This window comes from Nomascus leucogenys, chromosome 7b, assembly GCF_006542625.1.
Source record: "Nomascus leucogenys isolate Asia chromosome 7b, Asia_NLE_v1, whole genome shotgun sequence".
Classification (NCBI taxonomy): domain Eukaryota; kingdom Metazoa; phylum Chordata; class Mammalia; order Primates; family Hylobatidae; genus Nomascus; species Nomascus leucogenys.
In genome coordinates, this window is record NC_044387.1 from 48,088,238 (window position 1) to 48,106,797 (window position 18,560).

Below are 18,560 nucleotides of genomic sequence, written 5' to 3' on the forward strand. Positions count from 1 at the left end.
TTGGGTCCCCTTCTGGTCCCTGAGGGTGTGTGATCGACTTCATTTAGTATAGAGACAGTAGCCCGGGCTATGAAACCAAATGCAAACCCCAGTTTCTCTATTTGTCGCCTGATCACCCTCCACCTCCATTTTCTCATTAGTGCAAATGGGGCAGGGGCCTCTGTCCCTTCTCAGTTTGAGTCCTCAGTGAGGTGACACGTATACTGCGCCTGCATGTGGTGGGCATTATGGGCTTGTGTGCCGTGTACTGTGCCGCAGGGGCTGCTGCCCTTTGTGGGGTCAGTTCTGAGGCCCTTTGCCTCGTCGAGCCCCACCCTGCCCCAGAGCCCTGTTCGAGTGTGCCAGTCATCTGACGCGTGCATGCCTGTTCTTGCCCACAGGTGGTGCGCGTGGGCAGGGCGTGGGGACATGGGGCCCGACATGGAGCTGCCCAGCCACTCGAAGCAGCTCTTGCTGCAGCTGAACCAGCAGAGGACCAAGGGCTTCCTGTGTGACGTCATCATCATGGTGGAGAACTCCATCTTCCGGGCCCACAAGAACGTCCTGGCCGCCAGCAGCATCTACTTCAAGTCCCTGGTCCTGCACGACAACCTCATCAACCTGGACACAGACATGGTCAGCTCCACGGTGTTCCAGCAGATCTTGGACTTCATCTACACAGGCAAGCTGCTGCCCAGCAACCAGCCAGCCGAGCCCAACTTCAGCACCCTCCTCACTGCCGCCAGCTACCTCCAGCTGCCCGAGTTGGCAGCCCTCTGCCGCCGCAAACTCAAGCGAGCCGGCAAGCCCTTTGGCTCTGCGCGGGCGGGGTCCGCTGGCATGGGGCGGCCCCCCCGCAGCCAGCGGCTGTCCACGGCCTCTGTCATCCAAGCTCGGTATCAGGGTCTCGTGGATGGGCGCAAGGGGGCCCACGCCCCCCAGGAGCTCCCCCAAGCCAAAGGCTCAGACGATGAGCTCTTTCTTGGTGGCTCTAACCAGGATAGTGTGCAAGGTCTGGGCCGGGCTATCTGCCCAGCTGGTGGGGAGGCGGGCCTGGGGGGCTGCAGCAGCAGCACCAACGGGAGCAGCGGGGGCTGCGAGCAGGAGCTGGGCTTGGACCTGTCCAAGAAAAGCCCACCCTTGCCCCCTGCCACCCCAGGTCCCCACCTCACTCCCGATGACCCAGCCCAGCTAAGCGACAGCCAACATGGCTCACCCCCTGCGGCCTCTGCCCCTCCCGTTGCCAACAGTGCCTCTTATTCTGAGCTGGGGGGCACCCCCGATGAGCCCATGGATCTGGAGGGGGCCGAGGACAACCACCTGAGCCTGCTGGAGGCGCCTGCCGGGCAGTCTCGGAAGAGCCTCCGGCACTCAACTCGGAAGAAGGAGTGGGGCAAGAAGGAGCCTGTGGCTGGCTCCCCCTTTGAGCGGAGAGAAGTGGGGCCCAAGGGTCCCTGCCCAGGAGAGGAGGGCGAGGGGGTCGGGGACAGGGTTCCCAATGGCATCCTGGCTGGTGGGGCTGGCCCTAGTGGGCCCTATGGGGAGCCCCCCTACCCCTGCAAGGAGGAGGAGGAGAACGGCAAGGATGCAAGTGAAGACAGCGCGCAGAGCGGGAGTGAGGGGGGCAGCGGCCACACCAGCGCCCACTACATGTACCGGCAGGAGGGCTACGAGACGGTGTCCTACGGGGATAACTTGTACGTGTGCATCCCCTGCGCCAAGGGCTTCCCCAGCTCCGAGCAGCTCAATGCGCACGTGGAGACTCACACGGAGGAAGAGCTGTTCATCAAGGAAGAGGGGGCCTACGAGACAGGCAGTGGGGGCGCCGAGGAGGAGGCCGAGGACCTTTCGGCACCCAGTGCGGCCTACGCGGCTGAGCCCCGGCCCTTCAAGTGTTCGGTCTGCGAGAAGACCTACAAGGACCCAGCCACACTGCGGCAGCACGAGAAGACGCACTGGCTGACACGGCCCTTCCCCTGCAACATCTGTGGCAAGATGTTCACGCAGCGCGGCACCATGACGCGTCACATGCGGAGCCACCTGGGCCTGAAGCCCTTCGCCTGCGATGAGTGTGGCATGCGCTTCACCCGTCAGTACCGCCTCACGGAGCACATGCGTGTGCACTCGGGCGAGAAGCCTTACGAGTGCCAGCTGTGCGGGGGCAAGTTCACCCAGCAGCGCAACCTCATCAGCCACCTGCGCATGCACACTTCCCCCTCTTAGAAGCCAAAGACCCGCGGGCGCCCTCTGCCACCTTGCTCCCCGGGAACCCATGGAAGGAGAAGCGAGGTGATGCAGTAGCAGGGGCAAGACCCTGGGTCCAGTGGAGGCTCCGGGTGGCCCCTCTGGCCCCCACTGCCCACACCCAGAGCTTTAATGGACAGTCCGTACCAAGCAGAGCCGAGAGGAGGGAAGCCAGGGGTCCCAGCCCGTCTACCTCCCCATCCCCCCAGGACCCCAGCTCCCCGCGGGGGCCACCACAGGGCCTGTGGGCTGGGTCACGTGGGTCTCGCTGGGACCTGGTCCCTTTGTTGCAGGCGGCTTGGAGAAAGAGGGCAGTGGGACGCTGGCCACGGCCAGGGTGGTGTTGGGAGCGGGCCTCACCCCGCTAGCCGTGTCTGTGTGTGTGCACGTGTGCTTGTGTCTGTGCGGGCGCGTGCAGCCCTGGTTCTGCAGGGAACTGGTGCTGGGGGTGCACATCTCTCCCTTCTTGAGCCAGGGTGGCACTGCTCACTGGCGCTGGGACAGTCAGGGTGACCCCACCGCCTACCTCTCTACAACTAAAGAGCCCTCTGGGCCTGTGTTGCTGTTATTCCTACTGATCTGTTCCTCTATTTTTCTTTTTGATTTTTGTTTTTTAAACCAAAACAAACAATAGCTTATTTTCTTCCCGCCCCCTCCGGGGCTGAGCCTGGGTCTGAAGACTGAATGTAACAGGGGCTGCTGGCCCTCCTGCGCGTCCCCCCGGCTCTGGCGCTGCAGGGGTGTCGGCGCGCCACCTCTCCAGGCCCCAGAAGCCCTTCTTGCCCAAAGGCTTCCCTGGTCCCTGAGCCCTGCCTCGGCTGCCTCAGGAGAGAGTGCTTTTCCTGTAGTTTCCAAGGAATATTCTTTGTTTAGAGGTACTTGTTTTTTATTAAGAGAAAAACCAGTGTAACGTTTATGTGACTGTTTGAACTGGAAGATCTGGGGTTCCGGGGGGTGGGGGGAGGCTGGACTCGATGCCGGGGCCGTCGGTACTCTTGTTTTCATTTGTGTGTATGTGCGTGTGTGTGTGTGTGTGTGTGTGTGTGTGTGTGTGTGTGTGTCTGTGTGGTGTGTGCCGTACGCATGGGCAGATGTTTCGCTTTCCCTCCCTCCTCACTGAACAAGGTGAAGACTTCTGACCTTTTGCTACCTCTTGAATTCATGACAACGATATGTTGGTGACTGGCAGTGGAAGCCCTTGACACTCTTGTTTTCCTCCGCTTAGCACCCAGGAAGTCGTGTGCAGGAGCCAGCAGGGCGCCGAGTGGCCCAGTGCCTGCAGCTCACCTGTGGGTTTTCCCTTTGAGCTTTGGGCCACATCCACCCCGAGGGGACCCTGGCACCCTGGGCACACGAGTCTGTTTGTGGTATAGGTGAGGGGTGTCAGGTCCCAGCCTGGAGCCAGGCACTGGGTGCTGACAGGGGAACCATGAGGAGGGTGGCAGGTCTTCGCAGCTCCCGGCCAGGGTGAGGCGGAAGTGAACCCTCATCCTGCCACTCCTACCCTCCATTCCTGCAAGAGTTTGAGCTTGAGAGAGCTGACCACAGGGCCCCCCAGGGAACAGGGATGGCACTTCCCTGAGCAGTCCTGGCCCCCGGCCACCGTCTAGTGGCCCACCTCTCGCCCCTCATCTTGGGCTTCCTCAGCCAGCCTCAGATACTTCATGGGCCCTGAAGTGGGCTCTCAAGGCCAGACCAAGATTGCTGATCTCAGTCCCACTGTCTTCAGCCAGCTGAAGCTGTGTGGCTGGGCTGGCAGCCTTTATCATCATCTTGCTTCACCATTTTTTTTTTTTTGTTTTCTCTCTTTTCATCCTGTTTTAAGTTTAGACCAAAAAAATACAGTCATCCCCTACCCCCACCCTTGTAGGGACCCTCCAGCTAAAAACAGAGCCTGAGTTCAGGGACCCAAGTGGTGAGTGGCGTGTTTTGGGGGTGAGGGAGCTTGGGCAGATGAGGCTCTTGGCTGAGCCCTCCCTGTGGCAATCCCAGCCTGAGACAGCCCTTCTTCCCTCCTGGTGGGAAACAGAGGACGACCCTGAGTCTCAGGTGCCAGCAAGTCAGGCTAGGGAGCTGGGGGGACGAGGCCCGTGGACTCCACCCATACTCAGTGAGGGGGCCCCTGCTGTCCTGACGCCACCCCACCCCATCAGCACTTAAGCCACACGACACAAAGTCTGTACCGCACGGGAAATGTGCATGCGCCTGGCCGTGTGCGTGGCCTCCTGGGCTGTGGGCAGCCGCATCTGTGAGGTGACTTGTAAAAGTAGGTGATTCCTTTGCAGAACTTCAGGGACTGGGAGCAGAGGCCCCTCACTCAACGACGTTTGTGCGACATAGTATTGTACCCACCTTAGTATTGTATCGAGACTTTTCTGTATTTTAATGAGAAAGCAGAACACTAGTTTCCTATTTAAGACTTTAAGGGTTTGTGGGGCGGGGCGGGATTAACACAACATTTGGCTTTGTTTTCTTTTTCCTTTGATTTCCACGTCAGGTGTGTGCGACTGTGTGTGTGTGTGTGTGTGTGGAGATGTTAAGAGCCTCACAAGGAAACTGGGTTATTGGAGGCCAAGGCGGCTTACAGTTCTCTGCGTTCGTCACTTAATTCCTGAATGTTTCGGAGAAACAGGAATCAGAAAATAGCAGATATCATGTAGGAAAGAGAGGATAAACAAAGAAAAAAGAAAAATAAGCTCATACCCAAATTCACAAAGCCTATTTTTTAAACCAAAGCACATTTTGAATGAGTATGGAACCTCCATGGGCTCAGAAAAAAGATACTAATATATTTATCTCATTGTTTACATAAGCTTTTACAGTTTCAGACCTCAGCAGCTGTAAGGCCAGTCCAGGGAACCCTCCCCTGCTGCTGGAAGCCCTTCTGAGTTGGCCCTGGAGTGGCTCATGGGCAGAGAAGGGTAGCCCTGGGGCTGGGGAAGGGATTGGAAGCCTCCCTGGAGTCACCTGAGCCCTCGTCCCCATTCCCAGGGCCCCTCCAAGCCCAGCTGGCACCAAAGAGCTTGGGCCCGTGCTGACCAGCCCCCAAGGCCCTCTGGCCGGACCACGCTGGTCCTGACCAGCTAGCCTACATGGGGATGGCCATCAGTTCTGGCCACAGGACCTGAGTCTGGGCTTGGGTCCCCCTGCTGCTCTGCCCGTGACCCTTGGGGATGGGTTGATGTGAGGGTCCCACTCAAGCCAAAAAGCCGGGACCTTTGCACAGCTCAGTCGACTCTTGTGGGTCCCCACTCCTGGGGACCCCCTAACCCCACCCCAGGCAGCGGAAGGGGCTGACTGGGTCTGGTCCTTACCAACAGACGGTGCAAACACTCTTAACAGTGTTGTTTTTGTATCAATATGTTTGTGCAGTGATGAATGTATTTATTTCTCAGACTTGGGGTGAGTGAGCGGGTGGCAGGCCGGGTTCCGCCACTGCACACTCCCGCTGGACCGAGCCCCAGCAAGGGCTCCTCCAGGATTGCAAAAAAAAGGAAGAGAAAAGATGAACCTTTAAGCAAATAAGAATCTCAGAGACTCGCAGCATAGCCATACACCTCAGCCTGTGAAATGAACAATCCGGACCCTCACCGACTTTCCCCACCTCAGGCAGCCGTGTGTGTTTCCCGTTCATCACCACTCGGGGGCACCGGGCCGCCCACCCACTCCCCCAATCTGTCAGTATTCACTGGACCTCAGGCCCTGTGCAGGAGTGCGATCCGGGCTGGGCTGCTGGGCAGGCTGACCCCCTGCCCTCCTGCGGCCATCCTGAGTTGGGGTGAGGCCTGGGCAGCCAGAGGGCAGGGCTCAGGGAGCAGGAGGCTGCATCCGTCCACCCCCCAGGCGTGGGGGACAAAAGCCAAAGGTGCCAGGCCTTAGAGCAGACCAGGGCTCTCAGCCCTGGCATGCCCCCTAAAGGGACCAAGGTCCTCCTATTTCCCAGAACCCTGTTGGGGTAGATGTTACTGAACCTGTGAATCAGATGCTAGGAGTGAGGGGCTGGGGAGGGACCTAACTGGAGCCTCAGTCTGACATTCCACACCGGGGCGGGAGTGGGCATGAGCCGTGGGAACTGAGGCTGCCCAGGACCCCCTTCCTAGGATGCCCCGGCTTCAGTCACCCCACTTTAACTTTCTACCAGGACCCCCTCCCCCTACCTCACCTTGCTATTTATTGCTGTAATTTATTGACCTCAAAAATGCTGCATAACAGACCTCACTGGGGCAGGGAGGATCCCCAGGGCTCCCACCCTCCACTTGGCGGGCCCTGTGGGGCCAGGTGCTGAGGGGAGCCTCTCTACCCCACCCATCACTAGCTTCCCTCTGCGCTCCTCCACCCCGGCGGGGAGTGGGGGGCCAGGTTGGGCACTGGCTCATTTCTCGCAAATACCTCGAAGGGGAGGGGGGAGGGATGGGGTTATAGCTGTTTTGTTTAATTGGAAGTGGAAGAGGGATCATGTTTTGTTTTATGCCCTTCCCAGAATGGGGGAGGGACACCAGGATCGCACTCCTGTACTGGCCACCGCCGCTGTCACTCGTCACATTGAGTTCATGTCCCTTGAGAGTTTGTATAAATTCAGGTCGGAGGTGCAGCTACACAGCTGCCCAGTGTCATAGAAAAGCAATTCACCAACGACTGATCTCTCCATTCAGAAGTGTGCAGTCTTAATGTACAGCGATGAGAAACTGTTATTTTATGATCTTTTCATTAAAAGCTTGATTGAAAACTCTGGTGTGGGACCTCCATATTCTGCTTTGGCTGTTCTCTCTAGCAAAGTGACATGGCTTCTAAGTCTTAGAAGGGTGGGGTCTGGGAAGGGCATCTGCCTGCCACTATTCAGTGGTGCTTGGTGGGTCCTGGGGGTGTGCACTGGGCCAGGGAACTAGCACTTTGGTGTCAGCATCCTCTTGGGCAGTGTTGGCCTGAGTTAGCTGAGGCTGTCTGGGAAGCAGCGATGCGTGCACAGTTACAGCAGCATGGACCTGGTGACTGGGGAGAGGAGGATGGCTGCCCAGTGCCCGGGACCCCTCATTGGAGTGGCAGAGTTGGGACTGAGGAAGGGCTGGGACAAGGCGAGGGCTGCTACCTTCTGCCCACTGCTGCTTCCTGGTGCTTGGCCTGAGGGGAGGGGAGGGAGGAAGGAAAAGGGGGTAATGTTAATCCCCAGGGAATGGGGATCCTAGTGTGAAGACCCAGGAGGAGGAGCAGGGATGGAGAGTGATTGTTACCTTAGACCTCTGGCATGGACTGCAGGCATCCATGGTGGCTCCTGGCAGCCGGAGATGAACCCAGTGACCCCAGACTCCAGAAGAGCTTGAGCACAGCTCAAGTCTTGGTGAGTTCTGTTCAGTTGCTTTAAAATGATTTTTCGGCTTTATCAAAGTAATTCCTGAATAGAATTTAAGTAATTAAATGGTTCTCAAAAAGGCTTAAGACAAAAACTAGTTTGTCTCCCCAACTCCGTCCCATACTATGCAGCCAATCACTTTGAATTATTTTAGCACTTTCTTCTGCATTTATCTCTATGTGTCTAAATAGTATTCTTACACTGCTGTCTTATTCCGTTTTGGAGTCTGGACTTATTAATAAGGATTTTAGTTCATCTATACTCTCTTCTCCTTAATTTATATCCACCAAATAGTTGTCAAATGTGTAGTTTGATCTAGAGGTTGGCAAACTTTCTATTAAGTAGATTGTAAAAATATATATATATTTATATTAGATATATAAAAAATATATATTTACTTATAGATTTACATATATATATATTTACTCCAGCTTTTGTCTAGGCTGGAGTGCAGTGGATCATAGCTTACTGTAACCTCAAACTCCTAGGCTCAAGTGATCCTCCTACTGCAGTCTCCCATGTAGCTGGGACTGCAGGTGTGATCCACCACATCCAGCTAATTTTTTTTGTTTTTGTAGAGACAGGGTCTTGCCATCTTGTCAGGCTAGTGTTGAACTTCTGGCTTTAAGTGATCCTCTTAACTTGGCCTCCCAACATGCTGGGATTACAGGTGTGAGCCACTGCATTTGGCTGCCAGATAGTAAATATTTCAGGCTCTGCAGGTCACACCATCTCTGTTGTGACTACTCAGCCTTCTGTCATAGTGCAAAAATAGCCATCAGTGGGGCCAGGTGCAATTGCTCACGCCTATAATCCCAGCACTTTGGGAGGCAAAGGTGGGGATCACCAGAGGTCAGGAGTTCCAGACCAGCCTGGTCAACATGGTGAAACCCCTTTTCTACTACAAATACAAAAAACAACAACAACAAAAAACTAGCCGGGTGTGGTGGTGGGTGCCTGTAATCCCAGCTACTCGGGAGGCTGAGACAGGGGAATCTCTTAAATCCAGGAGGCAGAGATTGCAGTTACCTGAGATCATGTCATTACACTCTAGCCTGGACAACAAGAGTGAAACTCCATCTCAAAAACAAGACAAAAATTAGCTGGGCATGGTTGTGGGTGCCTGTAATTCCAGCTAGGCAGGAGAATTGCTTGAACCCAGGAGGGGGAGGTTGGAGTGAGCCGAGATCACGCCATTGCATTCCAGCCTGGGTGACCAGCAAAACTCTTAAAAAAAAAAAAAAAAAAAAAAAGTAGCCACCGATGATATGTAAGCAGACAGGCATGGATATATTCCAGTAAAACTTCATTTATGGCCAGGCACGGTGGCTCATGTCTGCAATCCCAGCACTTTGGGAGGCTGAGGTGGGTGCATCACCAGAGGTCAGGAGTTCGAGACCAGCCTGGCCAACACGGCGAAACCCTGTCTCTATTAAAAATACAAAAAGCAGCCAGGCATTGTGGCGGGCACATGTAATCCCAGCTACTTGGGAGGCTGAGGCAGGAGAATCACTTGAACCCGGGAGGCGGAGGTTGCAGTGAGCCAAGATTGCGCCACTGCACTCCAGCCTGGGCAACAGAGTGAGACTCCACCTCAAAACAAAAACAAAAAAACTAGCTTTTCAGCCAGGTGAGGTAAATGCATCTATAGTCCCAGCTACTCAGGAGGCGGAGGCAGAAAGCTCCCTTTAGCCCCAGGAGTTTGAGGCCGCAGTGAGCCATGACTGCATTACTGCACTCCAGCCTGGGCAACAGAGTGAGACTCTTTTTTTTTTGTTTGTTTGTTTTTTTGAGTCAGAGTCTGGCTCTGTCACCCAGGCTGGAGTGCAGTGGCACCATCTCCGCTCACTGCAAGCTTTGCCCCCCAGGTTCATGCCATTCTCCCGCCTCAGCCTCCCGAGTAGCTGGGACTACAGGCGCCCGCCACCACACCCGGCTAATTTTTTTGTATTTTTAGTAGAGATGGGGTTTCACCGTGTTAGCCAGGATGGTCTCGATCTCCTGACCTCGTGATCCGCCCACGTCGGCCTCCCAAAGTGCTGGGATTACAGGCGTGAGCCACTGTGCCCGGCCAAGACTCTATCTTTAAAAGAAAAAAAAAAAAATAAGTCGTTTTCCAAAAGCCATTTGAGATGGATTGCAGTAAAAGCCTTCTATGGAGTGGAGAATGACACAGTAAAAGAACAGGAGTAGGAGAAAGCTGCCATGCTTCCCAGGGGGCTAAAATGTGTGGCTGAGCATCCTATTTGGCTCTGTGTGCTCAAGGTGTTCCTCCGCCCTGCTCCCAAAAAGAGGAGGGACGGGAAGAAGCAAAGGTGGGGAAGTGGGAATTGGAGGTGGTTTTCATCTTAGTACAAAAGGAAGTGTCCCCATGCTAAATATTCCAAGAAATGTTTCCCACAGGACTTACTTTTTTTTCTTTTTTTCTGAGACTGAATATTGCTCTGTTGCCCAGGTTGGAGTGCAGTGGCGCAATCTCGGCTCACTGCAACCTCCCTTCCCAGGTTCAAGCAATTCTCCTGCCTCAGCCTTCCGAGTACCTGGGACTACAGGTGGGTGCCACCATGCCCAGCTAATTTTTGTATTTTTAGTGGAGACGAGGTTTCACCATGTTGGCCAGGCTGGTCTCGAACTCTTGACTTCTGGATTTGCTGACCTCAGCTTCCGAAAGTGCTGAGATTACAGGCGTGAGCCACCGTGCCCAGCCTCCAATAGGACTTTGTAAAGGACATTCACTAAGTTGCACAGCAAATGTTGAAGGAAGCTTGTGAAAGGCTTTTTCTCGAAATGACCTGGGTAAAATCAGACTGTGTCATTAAAGGTCCCTGGTGTTGTGCTGTAAAATGTTACTTTTGCCAGTGGCAGGATGCTGCCCCTGCCTCCACCGTGCTGTGAGGTAGTGTGCAGCATCCATACTGATCACCTTTCCACAATCGCATAAGAGTGTGTGGACACGTGTAAGCCCTAGGCTTGGGTGGCTGGGACGTGGTCTTGCAGCCCCCTGGCCTGGGCCGCATTCATCTGTCCACCCACGCAGCACAGGCCGGGCTTACTCTTTCCACTGCTCCAGGCTGGGGCGGAAAGACCCAACAGGGAGGTGGCAGGAAGTCCCCCACAGACCAGGAAGCTGCACGGACCCCATGCTGAAGGAAGAAGTCATCAAGGGGCCGCATGGGGACTGGGGTTGGGAAAGGCAGGCAGGGCTGCAGGCTCCCTAGGAGGCCAGAGCTGGCCAGGGGTGCAGCAGCCGAGGCCTCTCCCTGCAGTGCCAGGCTGCGTCCTTTCCCACGCAAAGGCTCACCTCTGTGCTGTGGAGATCAGACGGGAGGCTGGAGGGCCTTGGTGGCAGTGTAAGAGGCTGGGCCACCAGCAGCCCAGGTGTCTTTCTCAGTGCACCTCGCGCTACCAAGAACCGTGCCCTGGGCAGATGGCTGAGGAGAGCTCACCTGTCCCTGTGCCCAGACACTTTCTGAGCCAGGTGCCCTCCCCTAATGCCGCTGACCAGTGGATTTAAGAAAATGTCGGCCCCCATGGCCAGGTGTGGTGGCTCATATCTGTAATCTCAGCACTTTGGGAGGCCGAGTTGGGCAGATCACTTGAGGTCAGGAGTTCAATACCAGCCTGGCCAACATGGCGAAACCCCATCTCTACTTAAAATACAAAAAATTAGCCAGGCATGGTGACAGGCACCTGTAATCCCAGCCACTTGGGAGGCTGAGGCAGGAGAATTGCTTGAACCCAGGTGGCAGAAGTTGCAGTGAGCTGAGATCGCGCCACTGCACTCCACCCTGGGCGACATGGCGAGACTCCATGTCAAAAAAAAAAAAAAAAAAAAAACTCAGTCCCCAGCGATTTTGGGATTTGGAATTTTTGCCTATTCGTGTTCAGCTCCTCTTTCTGGCCAAGGTAACAATGAGTTGCCTCCTGCAGGGTCCCTGCTGTGAAATCAGGCCACCACTCAGGCCGTCCTGTGCTTCTCCATCAGCGGGCCGCACCTCCAGGTCAGCTGAAAGGAGCCCAGAGCATTTGAATCCCAGCCCACACTGGCAGTGGCCTTTGCCTTGGACAGATGCCATGTCTCTGAGGTGCAGACGGGCTGGCTCTCCATTCAGGTGTCAGGGCATTTGAGTGTGTGTGGTTTTCCAAGCCCTGGGTTTGTCAATTGAGGGAACGGTGCACAAGATGCAGTCTGTGAGTTCTTGGATCCTAGAATGCTTGGGGAAGACAGGCCAGCCTCGGAGGCTCAGCCTGTGGTCCCAGCTACCTGGGGAGGCTGAAGTGGGAGGATTGCTTGAGCCTGGGAGGTGGAGGCTGCAGTGAGCTAGGATTGTGCTACTGTACTCCAACCTGGATGACAGAATGAGACCCTATCTCAAAATAAATAAATAAATAAATAAATAAAAGCATCCTTGGTAGTGCTGAGTGCTGTGGGGACACAGTTGCAATTGGGGATGAGTGGTCTGGGAAGGCTTCCTAAGAAATGGCATTAGGGTGAGGCCATAGGAAGTGAGGGAGGGGCTAGGCAGAGGAATGAGCAGGCACAGAGGCCTGTAGCAGCAGACTGAACAGCGGCAGGAGAGGTCCTGGCGGCGCCGGGCCTAGGAGCCATGTTGGGATTTGGACTTGTGCTCTCTGAAGGTCTGAGAGGCCCTGCTGGCTGCTAAAGGAAGACAAGGTGGGGGCAGGCAGGCTCCTTAGGAGCTCTTGGAATGGTGCAGTCCAGAGCCACGGTGTTGAAGGTGGTAAGCAGGGGTCAGAACTTGGAGGTTCACATTTTATTTAAAGCTGTTTAGTGAGCACTTGTAAGTCACTGACACTTTGTAAACATCAGCTTGTTTACTCTGTGTGGCAATCAGGCTGAGGTGGACAGCATCTCCTGAGGAAGTAAGGTGCAGATGGGCCAGCAGTTTGCAATGGAAGAGCCCGAAGGCTTGGGGACAGGCTGGAGGAAGGGTGTGAGGCGGGAGGGGAGGTAAGGACGGCGTCAGGGTTTCTACACCTACATGAAAGAGTGGGAGAAGAGCAGGACTCACCCAGGGAGCCATGGGGGTGCCGCGTTGAAGAGGAATGGCTGCGAGCCTAGAGGGGACAGTGTCCAGGAGCGCAAGGGTCACTTGGCTGAGTGTGGCAAGTGGGCAAGTCAGGGACAGCTGACCCCCAATAATGTTAAAACAAAAATCAATAAGTGCGTAAATGAAACACAGTTCATTTTGGCTGCGGTGGGAGAATGGCTGGGGTCCGTGAGGCTGGCAGGGCCCAAAGGCTGGAGGACTTTGACTGCCCTAGCAAGTATTTTGGATTTTATTTTATTTTTTTTACTATTTCTTTTCTTTCTTTCTTTTCTTTTTTTTTTTTTTTTTTTGAGATGGAGTCTCGCTCTGTCTCCCAGGCTGGAATGCAGTGGTGCGATCTCGGCTCACTGCAAGCTCCACCCCCCAGGTTCACGCCATTCTCCTGCGTCAGCCTCCTGAGTAGCTGGGACTACAGGCGCCCGCCACCATGTCCAGCTAATATTTTTGTATTTTTAGTAGAGGCAGGGTTTCACCGTGTTAGCCAGAATGGTCTCGATCTCCTGACCTCGTGATCCACCTGCCTCAGCCTCCCAAAGTGCTGGGATTACAGGCGTGAGCCACTGCACCTGGTGTTTTTTTTTTTTTTTCGAGATGGAGTCTCCCTCTGTCACCCAGGCACGATCCCAGCTCACTACAACCTCCGCCTCCCGGGTTCAAGCGATTCTCCTGCTTCAGCCTCCCAAGTAGCTGGGACTATAGGCGCCCACCACCACGCCTGGCTAAGTTTTGTATTTTTAGTAGAGACGGGGTTTCACTGTGTTGGCCAGGCTGGTCTTGAACTCCTGACCTCGGGATCCACCCACCTCGGCCTCCCAAAGTGCTAGGATTACAGGAGTGAGCCACCGCATCCAGCCCCTATTTCTTTTTAAGACACGGTCATGATTCATTGCCCAGGCTGGAGTGCAGTGGCACGATCACAGCTCACTTCAGCCTCACACTCCTGGGCTCAAGCAATCTTCCTGCCTCAACCTCTTGAGTAGCTGGGACTATAGGAATGCCCCACCACACCTGGCTAATTTAAATTTTTTTTTCATGGCGGTCTCACTATATTGCCTAGGCTGGTCTTGAACTCTTGGGTTCAAGCAGTCCTCCCACCTCAGACTCTCAAAATGTTGGGATTACAGTTGTGAGCAACCATGCCCAACCAGATTTTATTTTTATTTTTGTTTTTGGGACAGGATCTCACTGTATCACCCAGGCTAGAGTACAGTGGTATGATCACGGCTCACTGCAGCCTTGACTTCCTGGGCTGAGTAATCCTCCCACTTTAGCTTCCCTAGTAGCTGGGACTACAGGCACACACCACCCCATGCCCAGCTTTTTATTTTTTATTTTTTGTAGAGATGAAGTTTCGCCATGTTGCTCAGGCTGGTCTGAAACTCCTGGGCTCAAGCGATCTGCCTGCCTCAGCCTCCCAAAGAGTGGGGATTTCAGGGGTGAGTCACCACACCTGGCCCACATTTTATTATTTAAGTTAATGTTTTGTTACTGTTGCTTAAAGCCACCTGGTCCTTTTCATCAGATAGTTTCTTACAGCCAGGCACAGTGGCTCACACCTGTAATCCCAGCACTTTGGGAGGCTGAGACAGGTGAATTGCTTGAGCCCAGGAGTCTGAGACCAGCCTAGGCAACACAGTGAAACCATGTCTCTACTAAAGGTTTTGGTCTCGATCTACTGACCCCGTGATCCACCGCCTCGGCCTTCCAAAGTGTTGGGATTATAGGCGTGAGCCACCGCACTGGCCTAAATCTTTTTTTAAATTAGCTGGGTGTGATTGAGGCTGGGCACTGTGGCTCACGCCTGTAATCCTAGCACTTTGGGAGGCAGGTGGATTGCCTGAGCTCAGGAGTTGAAGACCAGCCTGGGCAACTTGGCGAAACCTCGTCTCTACTAAAAATACAAAAAAAAAAAAAAAATTGGCCAGGTGCAGTGGCTCACGGCTGAGACAGGAGAATTGCTTGAACCCAGGAGGTAGAGGTTGCAGTGAGCCGAGATCATGCCATTGCACTCCAGCCTGGGCAACAAGAGCGAAACTCCGTCTCAAAAAAAATTAGCTGGGTATGGTGGCATGTGCCTGTAATCCCAGCTGCTCGGGGGGCTGAGGCACAAGAATTGCTTGAACCGGCAGGCGGAGGTTGCAGTGAGCCAAGATCATGCCACTGCACTCCAGCCTGGGCAACAGAGTAAGATGATCCAAAAAGAAAAAGAAAATTAGCTGGGTGTGGCCGGGCGCGGTGGCTCAAGCCTGTAATCCCAGCACTTTGGGAGGCCGAGGCGGGCGGATCACGAGGTCAGGAGATCGAGACCATCCTGGCTAACACGGTGAAACCCCGTCTCTACTAAAAATACAAAAAATTAGCCAGGCGTGTTGGCGGGCGCCTGTAGTCCCAGCTACTCGGGAGGCTGAGGCAGGAGAATGGCGTGAACCCCGGGAGGCGGAGCTTGCAGTGAGCCGAGATCGCGCCACTGCACTCCAGCCTGGGGGACAGAGCAAGACTCCGTCTCAAAAAAAAAAAAAAAAAAAAAAAAAAAAAAAAAAAAAAGAAAATTTTAAAAAAATAAAAAAAAAAAGAAAATTAGCTGGGTGTGGCTACACCTGTAGTCCCAGCTATATGGGAGGTTGAAGTAGGAGGATCGCTTGAGTCCAGGTGGTGGAGGCTGCAGTGAGCTATGATTGTGTGACTGTACTCCAGCCTGGGTGACAGAGCCAGACCCTATCTCAGAAAAGGGTCATGATGCCTCCCCAACAGGGTATGGTGGGGACGCTCCAAGGCCATGGGAGAAGAGGGTACAAGCCGGAGCCATGGAAGAAGTGAACACATAAGACTCCAGAGGCAAACTGTCCGTCTAGACAGCTCCAGCCTGCAGAGCACACCACTCCCAGGCCAGCGCCATGAGGTCCTGTTGAGCCACCCACCTCACTGTGATCATCCACAGGTAAATCCTTGGACGTGGGCCCGGTACCCTCCCTGCTGAGGCTGAAGCTACATGGCCATGACAACCTGAGCACCACAAGCCGCCCTCTGCGTTTGTGGTGTGATCAGGGCCTTCTACCAAAAGCCATGTGCCCAGGCTGATCCTCTCTGTAATGTGGAAAGGCGGCTACGCTGGAAAGGCCTCAGTAAGAGCAGCTGGGCCCTTGCAGACAGACATCAGGGTGTGACCCTTGGGACTGGCTCCCTGCGGCCACTGCAGCACAGGTGTTCACATCTCACAGTGGAGGCAGTGGAGACCATGCTTGCCTGCAGGCTCTCGGCGAGGCTCCGAGGCTGGCCCCTTGCGTAGCCCCTGGTGACTCCTTGGCTTCTGGAGTGGAACTCCATCCTTCACACGGCACTCTCCTCGAGGGCCTGTGTGCGTGTCTGTGGCTAAGTTCCCACTTCATAAGGACATCAGTCATATTGGATGGGGTCCCACCCTGCTCCAGTGAGACCCTATCTTTTTTTTTTTTTGAGATGGAGTCTCACTCTGTCGCCCAGGCTGGAGTGCAGTGGCGCGATCTCAGCTCACTGCAAGCTCCGCCTCCTGGGTTCACGCCATTCCCCTGCCTCAACCCTCCGGAGTAGCTAGGACTACAGGCGCCCGCCACCACACCTGGCTAATTTTTCGTATTGTTAGTGGAGACAGGGTTTCACCGTGTTAGCCAGGATGGTCTTGATCTCCTGACCTCGTGATCCGCCCGCCTTGGCCTCCCAAAGTGCTGGGATTACAGGCATGAGCCACTGCGCCCGGCCGAGACCCCATCTTTTTTTTTTTTTTTTTTTTTTTTCGAGACGGAGTCTCGCTCTGTCGCCCAGGCTGGAGTGCAGTGGCGCGATCTCGGCTCACTGCAAGCTCCGCCTCCCGGGTTCATGCCATTCTCCTGCCTCAGCCTCTCCGAGTAGCTGGGACTACAGGCGCCCGCCACCACGCCCGGCTAATTTTTTGTATTTTTAGTAGAGACAGGGTTTCACCGTGGTCTCGATCTCCTGACCTCGGGATCCGCCCACCTCGGCCTCCCAAAGTGCTGGGATTACAAGCGTGAGCCACCGCGCCCGGCCGACCCCATCTTAATCACACCTGCAGTGACCCTGTTGTCAAGTAAGGCCACATTCTGAGGTATTGAAAATTAGGACTCCAATATGAATTCAGGGGGACCCAATTTAACCTGTAATATGAATATACCAAATGCAATTTTCTCCTTTTTTCTTTGAGACAGTCGCTTTGTCACCCAGGCTGGAGTGCAGATCTTGGCTCACTGCCTCTGCTTCCTGGGCTCCCGCAATCCTCCACCTCAGCCTCCTGAGTAGCTGGGACCACAGGCGCACACCACCACGCCCAGCTAATTTTTGTATTTTTGATAGAGATGAGGTTTTGCCATGTTGCCCAGACTGGTCTTGAACTCCAGAGCTCAACAGATGCACTCCCAAAGTGCTGGGATTACAGGTGTGAGCCAGCATGCCCGGCCTCCAAATGAAATGTTCAAAAAGGCCTTTTCATAATAGTAACAGGAAACAAGTGACATAGGCATAACCTTGATAAATGTGCCAAAAGCCCATTTGGAAATAGCACATTTGTACGAGGCCTGAGGCAAGACTTGTGGGATTGGACGGGAATGCTCTGTTCCTGGGACCAATACCTGATGATGGAGAGTATCCATTCTTCCCTTTTAAATTTTTATTTTAATACTTTATTTTTGAAGATGGGGTCTTACTATGTTGCCCTGGCTGGTCTGGAACTCCTGGGATCAAGTGATCCTCCCACCTTGGCCTCCCAAAGTGTTGGGATTACAGGTGTGAGCCACTGTGCCCAGCCCATTCTTCCCTTTTAATATATACGCTTCACATACAGGCTTTTTTTTTGCAACTCCTATCAAATCCAAACAATGTATTTGGGAGAATGTGACAAGACAGTTCTAAAGTTTATCTGAAAGAGAAGCAGCAGATCCTAAATGGGTTTCCCCAGGCCCAGCACTGGCAGGTAGCACCTTTCTAACCTTCGGGTGTGAATCCAAGGGTGGTGGGGGAGCTTCAGGACACATGCACCCTCGTGTCCCTCCTCTATGTAAATGGAAGGCTTCAGTGCCAGCTCCTTTAGGTTGTAAGGACTGAACACTCTCACAGAAGCTGTGTGCACAGTGAGGTGGGGGCTGAAATGCAGCAGCTCCTCTCCCCATGTTCTGTCCCCACCCCACCTCTCCCCCACCTCAACTTTGACCGCTAGGGGACCAATTATAACATGAGATGTCAAGAATAGCTCATGTAAAGCCACCCCACCCCAGTCACCTGGTTGCTACATAGTGTCACATTCATAGGAGTACAATTTAGTCACTAGTAATCCTTTGCGAGTAATACGAATGTCCAGTAATTCTTTGCTGCATAACAGGCCTTTTGCTCGAAAGGTTCTGCAGACCTTACCTGGGTGCTCTGGCCCAGCTGCGTTCATCCCAGGGCTGGCTGGGGGCTGGGGGTTTGCCGGCATGTCTGCTGGTTGGTGCTGCTGCCAGTCCCAGCTACTCAGGAGGCGGAGGTAGGGGGACGGCTTGGTTCCAGGAGGTTAAGGCTGCAGTGAGCCATGATTGTGCTACTGCACTCTGGCCTGGGCAACCAAGCAAGACTCTGTCTCAGAAAAAAAAAAGGGGGTGAGAGGGGCTATAAAGGCTCTGAGGTCCACGCTCTGGAGGCCCACAAAGCCTTTTCTGCATCATCTTATCAGAGCAAGACCCAAGGGTGAGCCTAGATTCCTGAGCTGGGGAAACAGGCTCCACCTACTGGTGGTGAGAACTGCAGAAGATCTGTGGTCGTTTTGAGTCCACTATAAGTAACCAAAATACCTTCAATCTTGCTTGCACTTCTCAACATTAGTGAAAGGGGACCCAGTGCTTGGTTATAGCAGGCATCCTAAACTCTCCTTCTGACCTGCAGAGTTTTCATCTGCA

General features: G+C 54.2%; 1 protein-coding gene and 1 long non-coding RNA gene across 3 annotated transcripts in view; one reads left to right on the forward strand and one right to left on the reverse strand.

The window, feature by feature from the left end:
* The window catches only part of HIC2 (HIC ZBTB transcriptional repressor 2), a 32,732-nt gene extending 25,783 nt beyond the window's left edge, over positions 1–6,949 (forward strand). For both annotated transcript variants that reach the window (XM_030815898.1, XM_030815899.1), the window contains one exon: positions 381–6,949. In XM_030815898.1, the coding sequence (XP_030671758.1) occupies positions 381–2,202 (1,822 nt within the window). In that variant the 3' untranslated portion in view covers positions 2,203–6,949. The remainder of the gene's footprint in view (positions 1–380) is intronic.
* On the reverse strand, positions 5,609–18,126 carry LOC115835982. The gene is made up of 3 exons (XR_004030963.1): positions 18,040–18,126; positions 7,452–7,612; positions 5,609–5,696 (listed from the first exon to the last, which is right to left on the reverse strand). It is a non-coding gene; the product is annotated as an uncharacterized LOC115835982 (long non-coding RNA).
* Positions 18,127–18,560: the final 434 nt, after the last annotated feature.